Source organism: Triticum urartu, chromosome 2A (genome assembly GCF_056163025.1).
Source record: "Triticum urartu cultivar PI428250 chromosome 2A, HENAU_Tu73, whole genome shotgun sequence".
Classification (NCBI taxonomy): Eukaryota; Viridiplantae; Streptophyta; class Magnoliopsida; order Poales; family Poaceae; genus Triticum; species Triticum urartu.
Window position 1 is genome coordinate 143860723 of NC_141874.1, and position 11178 is coordinate 143871900.

General features: G+C 42.2%; 1 protein-coding gene across 4 annotated transcripts; it reads left to right on the forward strand.

Moving 5' to 3' along the window:
* The first annotated feature begins 460 nt into the window (after positions 1–460).
* LOC125536280 (uncharacterized) lies at positions 461–6036 on the forward strand. 4 transcript variants are annotated; one of them, XR_015615928.1, is made up of 8 exons: positions 463–1211; positions 1531–1618; positions 2268–2304; positions 2462–2885; positions 3451–3660; positions 3981–4163; positions 5189–5305; positions 5658–6036. XR_015615928.1 is itself a non-coding variant. In XM_087543476.1 (7 exons), the coding sequence occupies exons 4-6, from the start codon at positions 2845–2847 to the stop codon at positions 4153–4155; spliced, it is 426 nt and encodes a 141-aa protein (XP_087399602.1). In that variant the 5' UTR covers positions 461–1211; positions 1531–1618; positions 2268–2304; positions 2462–2844; the 3' UTR covers positions 4156–4163; positions 5266–6036. The 4 variants fall into 4 exon arrangements, 3 of the variants coding, with proteins under 3 accessions (XP_087399602.1, XP_087399603.1, XP_087399601.1); XM_087543476.1 differs by having other exon boundaries at positions 461–1211; positions 5266–6036; XM_087543477.1 differs by lacking the exon at positions 5189–5305.
* Positions 6037–11178: the final 5142 nt, after the last annotated feature.

An 11178-nucleotide genomic window follows, 5' to 3' on the forward strand; every position in this document is an offset into this window, starting at 1 on the left:
GGCATGGGAGGAAGAAGAATATGGGGGCAGAAGACGATTTGTTTTTAGGAAGTAATAATGGTTGGAGGAAGAAGACATAATCTGGCGTGTTCATTTTTCTGTCTATTGCTTCAGATTGATTCAACTGGCCCAAAACTAAATTTCAGTCGACTGCCCCTAGCCATTCCCTTGTTTTTAGAAAATTAGTACTACATACTCGGTCGATTACTGGTTTCTTCTGTACATCCATGAGATACAAACCACAATAGATCATACCGGCGGCCACTCGTATACCTGCATGAATAGATTCCTCGAGTTATCCATCCAAAAAGAAGAGAAACTGTTATAGCTAAATGTACTTGGCTAAGGAATGATTTCCTGATCGTACATGTCATCGAAATATACAAGATCTTCTCCATTGAACATACAAAGGATGAAGGGGGTGCTAGGCAGGCTCGCGTCGTTCACGTGTTGCTATGAATAGTGCCGCGAGCATTGCGTCCCGTGCAAGTAGAGAAGCGAGAGAGAAAAAGAAGCGAGCGAGCAGCTGTAGCTAGCGACACCTAACCCGCGTCTCCACCATGACCCCCGCCTCCTCTCCTGCCGCCGCCGCGCCCTCCCCACCCGCACGCGACCCACCATCCTCTTCGACCTCCCTCCTAGCCGCCGCTGCCTCTCCTTCTCTTCCTCCTCTCTCTCCTGCTCCGCCGTCCTCCCCCCATCCACCCATGCTGCACTCCTATCCTGTATCCCGCTGGATCCGAGGCTTCTCCGACGGAGACGATGACCTGTAGGCAAAGGGTGACAATGCAGAGGAGATGGAGGTGCAGCAGCATACGGGAGAGGGTCACTAGCCAGCGTCGTCCTGTGCTGGTGAGGTCGGGCTCCACCATTCCTGTCCGTCGTCCTTACGCGTCACCGGCGCTGGAGTTGCGCGGGGTGTGGGGAAAGCAAGGAGAGGGAGGGGATGAGTGGGAGGCGCGAGGACGAAGGCGCTCCGGCGGCGGGGCCCGCCAGCCATGCAGTGCTGGTCGTGGAGTACTCCAGATCCCCTTTCGCTCGCTGCCACCACGGCCTTTCTCGCCATCGACCTCCCAGGCTATTCTCTCCCCAAATTGTGCCTACATGGCCAGATTTATTCAAGCCCCAGGTGAAGACACCTCCCTCACTATCCAAGCGTGCTTCTCTACATGGGCGGCGTCACCACGACCAGTTTGCCGATTCAAGCCAAGGTGAAAATATTGTCCTCTCTTTATTTCTCAGTTGTGTGAGATCTAATTTTGTTCAGAATTTGTGTGGAGCTTGAAGCACATCAACAAGAAATTGAAGATGATTCTTTGTCCATGGGATGTTCCAAAAACAGAAAACAACACAAAGAATTATTCACTATGAATTGTACCATATTCAGATATTTTGTTTGCTTGCTCAGAAATCTCAATCAGACTTTTGCTTTCATTCTATTACATGTAAATGAATTACTTGAGGAATGTGAGATCTCTTATCAGATTATATCCTTTGGAGCTAACTCATGTTGCTTTATTTTACTTGCAGGGTTGCATTAGATCTTCACGAATCATATCTATTATTTTGAGGAGCACTCAAACAATTGTATTGCAAAACAGTATGCCTTTGTTTGAGGGTATGGCATCTTAGTCCTTTTCATTGGTAGCGCTGTATAGGCCGGATTGGGTGTATTGATTGAACTTATCGACTTTGCCTGGTTCCATGTTTTTCATTTCCTTTTGTTGATGAAGATTGATTTTTTACAGTGCAGATCTGGTTTGTATAATTGCATGCTTGAGTTGAGGCTTGTGATTAGCCTTTGTGATGCGCAAGTAGTTTGTAGGATGTACTTGATTGATCTATGAGATGTGTGGCTTGATGGTGAAGTTTTTTCACATCTGCTTTGTTAACCATGTACTGACTATGTCGAAATGAGCATGTCCACCATGCTGATTGTTCATATATTCTCTGGCTGTGTCAGTGCTTATCTTAGTTACCTAATTTGCTATGATTGCTCTTGCCATTGTTGTGCTCTTGCCGGTGAGTATAGTAGCAGATTTAATAGCAATCCTTTTTATTCTCATATCCATGTCTTTTATGCCACATCGGTTCATCTTTATTTCCTAGATTATCCTGACATGTTTATGTAGGATCAACATTTCTATCTTGCTAAGCATTTTTTTAAGTAATAACGCAACCTGTAAGTTTGGGAAATTTATACTTGTTCATTGTAACATTAGTATTCCAGTAAGCTCACACCTGATGTCTCCATCTTATAATTGCAGGTGTATTCACCTCATCATACCATCTGTTCTAATCAAGGTACCCATCATTCCCTACACTGCAGATGTAAAACCTTTTTTTGCAGGGGTTGCTGATATTAAGTTTGTCACTTGGGAAAACATTTCTGATCCTAATAAATATTAAGATTATTGTGCTCGTACTTTTGCTTCTCTTAACTAGGATGGATGTGCTGCAGGCCACAGTCACTGCCCGGAAGGAGATGTCGGGGTTGTTATTGACTAGGAGGAGACAAGGAGTAGGAGACAGCATGAGAGGCAGTAAGCATCTTGACAATGATAGCCGTCACCCGACTTATTTGGTTATCCTTCATATGCCTCCTAGGCTGGTTTGTGGGAATTGACATGCATTGCTGTTCCATTTTACTGATTTATTTGATAAATATGTGACCATACGGGTAACCTATTGTTTGTTTTAGCACTATCGGACAATGCATTCCTATTTAACAGGGAATTGCTTATCTATGATTCAGGCTAGAACAATTGTTTTCTACTAACGATTGAAGTTCTACTGTATTCTTCAGATTTGCGTAGCGCATACTGCTCTTTGAACAAGCAGTTGATGTCTTCACAAAAACTGCTCAAAACCAACTATGTGTTGTGGTACAGATCTTTTATCTCTTTGTTTTGCTCCCTCAAATTGTCGGAAAAATGGCTAGCCTATTTCTTCCTTCAGATGATACATATGAACAGATAATGCTAGGTGGTAGCCTTGCAAGATGCGCTTTGATGTTCATATGTACTGTCTGCTTGATGAGAGAAAAAACAAGAATATAATAGATAGTAAGACGTGTGCTGTTGCTTTGATATGGCTTGGAAAAGAGGGTTTAGTAAGGGGAAATAGCTGGCTGTTATAGTGTGGCTTTCATAGTTAGTTATTTGTTAGAAAAGCTTAAACCTGTTTGTTCCTTGCCAGTCTTAAAGATCTTCCAATGCTTGTGATCCTTTTCCATAGCTATTACTTATTTGTTAGAAAATATTACAATTTCTTCATTCTACATGTGGCAATCGATTGTTGGAGGTGGTAATAATGTATAAATTGGCATGAAAAGCAAGGATGCAGAACAGATGGAAAAATTGATGTTGAACTCGAAAATACATCGCAAGAAATTTTCTTCAGAGATGCTATGAAAAAAATGAATATATTCTACTGTTTGTGAACATGTAGGAGAATGATATATACATTTATAGAGTATGTCCTGCTCGAGAACGGCGGCAATGGATGCCGGTGCTCCTCTTCATCTTTCCCGACCTGCAAGGACGTAAGCATCCAGTACAGGACTGCACCAGCGCCGGTGGGGGTGTCCGGGGCGCCAGCTCGTCATCGTCCACACCGTGCTGGAGCAGACACGCCTCTGTACAGCTCTCACGCCCGCAGGTTCCACCTCCTTCCTTCCTGCTGCTCCCCCTCTTTTGAGTAATGAAGTTGTAACTGGAAATTGGTGTCAGTGCTATGCCTAATGTCGCTATAACATTGGTGAAGATCTTTTGATTAGTCAACCACTGTACCATCTCTTTTGATTGGTGAAGCTCCTCATCCTATTCAGTCTTGCTGTAACTGACAAGTAAAAACATACCTGCTGAATTTTGGTGCCCAGGCACATGTCTTCAGATATATTATCGACAACTGAAGATGACACTAGTCACATTTTTCATTGCACAAGATGACTTTGTCATGTATCAATGTCATGCTTCCAGGAAAAGTTCAAGCTCATACGACGATGCTGTTGTTTTTGACCTCCAAGGACGCGTGCCGACATCCGGGTACGCAAGCAACCAATACAACCACGACATGGTCCAGTCAGCCTTCTCTGACGAGCTTCCGCCCTGCACCAACAGCAGCACCGTGCTGGCTGCTGCAGCATTGAGTTAACAGCGGTGGTAAGACGGCGACCATCCCTTCCTTCCTTGCTTGTTTGCAACGATTTAATTTTCACCTAGCTCGCTAGACTGGTTTGTTTTGGGGGTGCTCTAATCTGATCCCTTGGAGGTGGATTCACTTCACATGGATGGAAACGGATGCCCTTTATTTTGTTTATTCTGTAATAAATTCCAATCAGAAGAATGTTGTGTCAGTTCACTTGTACACATGTATAAAATAGAGGGGGTAATTCGGTTCAGAGCGAGACACATGGATAGTTCAACCCTGTTTTTTTGTTGTTTCTGACAACAAATTCATCAACCAAGCCAGGCATACAATGCTACGACTCACTTTTGCTGCTACGTTCACTTGCAACCAGAACACCAGGCCTAAGCTACAACAAACCAGAACACCAGGCCTAGGTCACGATTCAGCTGAACAGTAGCCTTTTCTTCTGCGTTTAGAGAAGAAAGAAGCCGGTACCTACAGATGGCAGCGGTTACTCAGTTGAATCCCAACCTCCGAGTGCATAGAATCTACATTGATGTAGTTAGCCATGGAATATAGGTCACTGTATGGCACCAACAGCATGTGAACCTGCTGCTTGGCGTCTCTAGGGATCTCCCCCTGGTGGCGCCCTGGGGAGGCGTCGTGAGGGCATTGGAAACTGCTTATATTATTGAACCTAATTATGTATAAAATCCCCATGTTTCTCTTGCTTGCTACTCAAAGCAAGAGCTGGTTGTCCTAAAAAACTTGTGATATGACACCGAGGTACTTTTCCCTGTATGCCAGTGGTGCTATCTGCAACCCATTTGCTGCTACTCCTAGCTTACTTTAAATTTGACTTCCAGTAGGCTTTAATATACACATAACTTTCCATTATATTGTGTTTTTGTGCCATGTGCGATGTTGGCTATCCTCTGTGTGTGAACATTTAGCTTACTTTTGCAACTAACTATGATTTTACATTTAGCTTGCAATAATATAATAGCTGATCCATTTCATTCTAAAGTTAATCTGCTACGTCGCCTCAAATTTGCAGCAACGCTATTGTTGCTTTGGAAATTCTATTGGATCTTATAAAGATTTTTGGACCTATTATTCATTCGACATTATCAGCTCGCTCACTCGTTGGAGTAGATCTTTACGCCGGAAAGAGGTATGCTCCCCAAATTTACTCGAAGAAGGGAGCTGGGTGTTGCTAAGAGAGATGTTGTCAAAACTTGTGTTGCTACAAGTCTACCAAGGAACTCAGTGCGAGGTGGCAAGTTGGACACAAACTTATGTTTTGCCGAAACGGTTGCCCTGAAACGAACCGCATAATTACTGCAGTCATCAGTAGCATATTTACTCTAGCTGGAACCTAATTCTCATATCCCATTAAGCTCATGTGCATAAATCAACTAGGTTAAAGAGTGCTATCAATTTCCTCAAGAAGACCAGTTGAGATATTATATGCATGATGTGGATTGTTGAGTTTGCTTGGTTATTGGAATGCCATGCCTGTGCAGATCAGCGGGGGCTGAGTCCAGGGTGAGACCTTCAAGATGGATTTGTTGTTACCGTTATTTTAGTTTGCGGGTAGAGGATATGATTCCAGCAAGACCGAGACAACGATGATGAAAGGTGAGATTTATGTTAAGGAATATTAGCAGATGTTCACAGGATCACTGGAAGCATATAAAGGTATCCACAAGGATAGTTGCTTTCTTATCGACTCAGAATTAAAGTATAGTTATAGACAGTCAAGAGTAGTTGTCTTTTTATTTATTCGAAAACACAGTGTACCTTTTGTGATCGTAGCTGTATGCAATGATCCATCATGTATTTTTTTTCTAAACCACAACCCCTAATTGTTTGATGTCATGAAATGTCTATGTTTTTTGTTTACATTCTTAAGTTAGCGTCCATACTACAGTAAACTGATCTCTTGCCTTTCTTATAACACTGCCTATCAACTTCATACCTAAATATCTATTTCCTTATGACCCAGTCAGTATCTAAATATTCTAACGTGTATGCTCTAAATGCTTGGCTTGCCCTCGCCCTTTGCACCATTGGCACAACGGGTCATCTAGTAACGTTAAAGAAGGACTCCAAAGTTATGACAAATCATACCACCAAAAGCAACAAAAAAGTAACACAAGTTCATCATGTCTATATGAGCAAATCCGCAAGCGCATAAGCTAAAATCTACGAAGATTGGACCACCAAACCTGCGAAGACCCAAATTCTCTGGCTATGTGCCACCACCCCATAAGACACCACCATAACAGGAGAAGAACCATAGTACTTTTATTATCAACAGTGTCCCACCCTCCGACCCCGCATTGTGGATGAAAACCAAAAAAATAATGCTTAATCTAACTTATGAATGCAGCTATGAAGATCCAAGGTCCCCTCATCACACAACACGATGGCCGGAGGCAAGGGGAACCTACAAAGTCTGACCCTCAAACCCTAGCTTCTTTTCGTGCTTTATGCTGCTTGTGTTTGATTAGCAGTGGGGTCTTCTTATCAAGTCTTTACATAATTTTACAGTATAAAGATTTGTACCAAATGGAAGATGTCTATAACAAAATATCATTGTAATTCTTAGTTACTGGAGTTACTTTATAGTTTGTACTGCCTCCGTCCCGTAATATAAGAGCGCTTTTGACACTACACCTATGAAACGAAGGGAGTAGTGATGTGGAGCATCCCAAGGTCATCCCCATGGACCCACCTACATCTCCTATGACACCACTTGGACCAATGACAAGAGCCCGAGCGAAGGCTATCGAAGATAAGGTGAACTCACTCCTCTCCGAACTACCACTTTTCGTGCATGGGAATTGGCTACTACCTCAAGCGGAAACCCTATGTGTGATCAGGTGCTTGGAGGAAGGCCACGGACCGACTACATTCAACGGACAAGACGGTGAGGATGCCAAGTCCACGAGATAACAAGAAGAACTACTCAAAGTTCCCAGGCTCCGGACGACCGACGAACCCCGGACGTCCGACGACCTCCAAGCTCCGGACATCCGGCCCTCTCCGGACGACCGACACTTCCACACCCGAGCCAAAACTATGGACTTCCGAAGCGCTACGTGCTACGTCTTGAGCTTGCGTTGGTTTTCCCCGAAGAGGAAGGGATAATGCAGCAAAGTAGCATAAGTATTTCCCTCATTTTTTGAGAACCAAGGTATCAATCCAGTAGGAGGCCACGCTCAAGTCCCTTGTACCTGCACAAAACGATAGCTACTCGCAACCAACGCGATTAGGGGTTGTCAATCCCTTCAGGTCACTTACGAGAGTGAGATCTGATAAGATATAATATTTTTGGTATAAAGATGCAAAGTAAAAAGTAAAGGCAAAGTAAAAAGCAAAAAAAGATTAAAGTGATGGAGATTGATATGATGAGAATAGACCCGGGGGCCATAGGTTTCACTAGTGGCTTCTCTCAAGAGCATAAGTATTCTAGGATGGGTGAACAAATTACTGTTGAGCAATTGATAGGATTGAGCATAGTTATGAGATTATCTAGGCATGATCATGTATATAGGCATCACGTCCGTGACAAGTAGACCGAAACGATTCTGCATCTACTACTATTACTCCACTCATCGACCGCTATCCAGCATGCATCTAGAGTATTAAGTTAAAAACAGAGTAACGCCTTAAGCAAGATGACATGATGTAGAGAGATAAATTCATGCAATATGAAATAAACCCCATCTTGTTATCCTCGATGGCAATGATGCAATACGTGCCTTGCTGCCCCTTCTGTCACTGGGAAAGGACACCGCAAGATCGAACCCAAAGCTAAGCACTTCTCCCATGGCAAGAACTACCAATCTAGTTGGCCAAACCAAACGGATAATTCGAAGAGACTTGCAAAGATAACCAATCATACATAAAAGAATTCAGAGAAGATTCAAATATTATTCATAGATAGACTTGATCATAAACCCACAATTCATCGGTCTCAACAAACACACCGCAAAAAGAAGATTACATCAAATAGATCTCCACGAGAGAGGGGGAGAACTTTGTATTGAGATCCAAAAAGAGAGGAGAAGCCATATAGCTACTAACTATGGACCCGAAGGTCTGAGGTAAACTACTCACACTTCATTGGAGAGGCTATGATGATGTAGAAGCCCTCCGTGATGACGTCCCTCTTCCGGCGGAGCTCCGGAACAGGCCCCAAGATGGGATCTCATGGATATAGAAAGTTGCGGCGGTGGAATTAGGTTTTTGGCTCCGTCTCTGATCGTTTGGGGGTACGTAGGTATATATAGGAGGAAGGAGTACGTCGGTGCAGCATCGAGGGGCCCACGAGGCAGGGGGCATGCCCTAGGGGGGCGCCCCCCACCCTCGTGACCGCCTCTCTGACTACTTGGAGTAGGGTCCAAGTCTCTTGGATCACGTTCGGTGAGAAAATCACGTTCCCGAAGGTTTTATTCCGTTTGGACTCCGTTTGATATTCCGTTTCTTCGAAACACTGAATTAGGCAAAAAAATAGCAATTCTGGGCTGGGCCTCCGGTTAATAGGTTAGTCCCAAAAATAATATAAAAGTGGAAAATAAAGCCCAATATAGTCCAAAACAGTAGATAATATAGCATGGAGCAATCAAAAATTATAGATACGTTGGAGACGTATCAAGCGTCCCCAAGCTTAATTCCTGCCCGTCCTCGAGTAGGTAAATGATAAAAAGAGAATTTTTGATGCGGAGTGCTACTTGGCATAATTTCAATGCAAATCTTCTTAATTGTGATATGAATATTCAGATTCGAAAGATTCAAGACAAAAGTTTATATTGACATAAAAATAATAATACTTCAAGCATACTAACAAAGCAATTATGTCTTCTCAAAATAACATGGCCAAAGAAAGTTATCCCTACAAAATCATATAGTCTGGCTATGATCTATCTTCACCACACAAAGTATTTAAATCATGCACAACCCCGATGACAAGCCAAGCAATTGTTTCATACTCTAACTTTTTCAAAACTTTTTCAATCTTCACGCAATACATGAGCGTGAGCCATGGATATAGCACTATAGGTGGAATAGAATGGTGGTTGTGGAGAAGACAAAAAGGAGGGGAAGATAGTCTCACATCAACTAGGCGTATCAACGGGCCATGGAGATGCCCATCAATAGATATCGATGTGAGTGAGTAGGGATTGCCATGCAACGGATGCACTAGAGCTATAAGTATATGAAAGCTCAAAAAGAAACTAAGTGGGTGTGCATCCAACTTGCTTGCTCATGAAGACCTAGGGCAATTTGAGGAAGCCCATCATTGGAATATACAAGCCAAGTTCTATAATGTAAAATTCACACTAGTATATGAAAGTGATAACATGAGAGACTCTCTACTATGAAGATCATGGTGCTACTTTGAAGCACAAGTGTGGTAAAAGGATAGTAGCATTGCCCCTTTTTATTTATTTTCTCTTTTTTTGGGACTTTTTTTTCTTTGTCCTTTCTCTCTTTTTTTGGGGGGACAATGCTCTATTAAATGATGATCATCACACTTTTATTTATTTACAACTCAATGATTACAACTCGATTCTAAAACAAAGTATGACTCTATATGGATGCCTCCGACGGTGTACCGGGATATGCAATGAATCAAGAGTGACAAGTATGAAAAAAAATTATGAACGGTGGCTTTGCCACAAATACTATGTCAACTACACGATCATGCCAAGCAATATGACAATGATGAATGTGTCATGATGAACTAGATGGTGGAAAGTTGCATGGCAATATATCTCGGAATGGCTATGGAAATGCCATAATAGGTAGGTATGGTGGCTGTTTTGAGGAAGGTATATGGTAGGTGTATGATACCGGCGAAAGGTGCGCGGTATTAGAGAGGCTAGCAAAGGTGGAAGGGTGAGAGTGCGTATAATCCATGGACTCAACATTAGTCATAAAGAACTCATATACTTATTGCAAAAATCTAGAAGTTATCAAAGCAAAGTATTACGCGCATGCTCCTAGGGGGATAGATTGGTAGGAAAAGACCATCGCTCGTCCCCGACCGCCACTCATAAGGAAGACAATCAATAAATAAATCATGCTCCGACTTCATCACATAACGGTTCACCATACGTGCATGCTACGTGAATCACAAACTTTAACACAAGCATTCTTTAAATTCACAACTACTCAACTAGCATGACTCTAATATTATTACCTCCATATCTCAAAACAATTATCATGCTTCAATCTTTTCTTAGTATTCAACACACTCAAAATAAAGTTTCACAAATCTTGAATACCAAGCATATTATTATTAAGCAAATTACCATGCTATTAAGAGACTCTCAAAATAATTTAAGTGAGGCATGAGAGATCAATAGTTTCTTTAAAACAAATCCACCACCGTGCTCTAAAAGATCTAAGTGAAGCACATAAAGCAAAATTATAATGCTCAAAATATATAAGTGAAGCACATAGAGCAAAGCTACTTAGCTCAAAAGATATAAGTGAAGCACATAGAGCAAAACTACTTAGCTCAAAAGATATAAGTGAAGCACATAGAGTATTCTATCAAATTTTAATTCATGTATGGCTCTCTGAAAAGGTGTGTACAGCAAGGATGATTGTGGCATACTAAGACACAAAGACGCAAATAATACAAGACGCTCCAAGAAAAACACATATCATGTTGGTGAATAAAAATATAGCTCCAAGTAAATTACCGATGGAAGTGGACGAAAAGAGGGGATGCCTTCCGGGGCATCCCCAAGATTTGACTTCTTGGTGTCCTTGGATTATCTTGGGGGTGACATGGGCATACCCAAGCTTAGGCTCTTGCCACTCCTTGTTCCATAATCCATCAAAAGAATTCACCCAAAACTTGAAAACTTCACAACACAAAACTTAAAGTAGAAAACTCGTGAGCTCCGTTAGCGAAAGAAAACAAAAGACCACTTCAAGGTACTGTAATGAACTCATTCTTTATTTATATTGGTGTTAAACCTACTGTATTCCAACTTCTCTATGGATTATAAACTATTTTACTAA

Excerpts from the sequence above, each read along its gene's own strand:
- LOC125536280 (XM_087543476.1), top strand. The coding sequence starts at position 2,845 with ATGTCTTCACAAAAACTGCTCAAAACCAACTATGTGTTGTG. Across the intron at positions 2,886-3,450 it reads AAAACCAACTATGTGTTGTG|GAGAATGATATATACATTTA; the intron begins GTACAGATCTTT and ends GTGAACATGTAG. Across the intron at positions 3,661-3,980 it reads TACAGCTCTCACGCCCGCAG|GAAAAGTTCAAGCTCATACG; the intron begins GTTCCACCTCCT and ends TCATGCTTCCAG.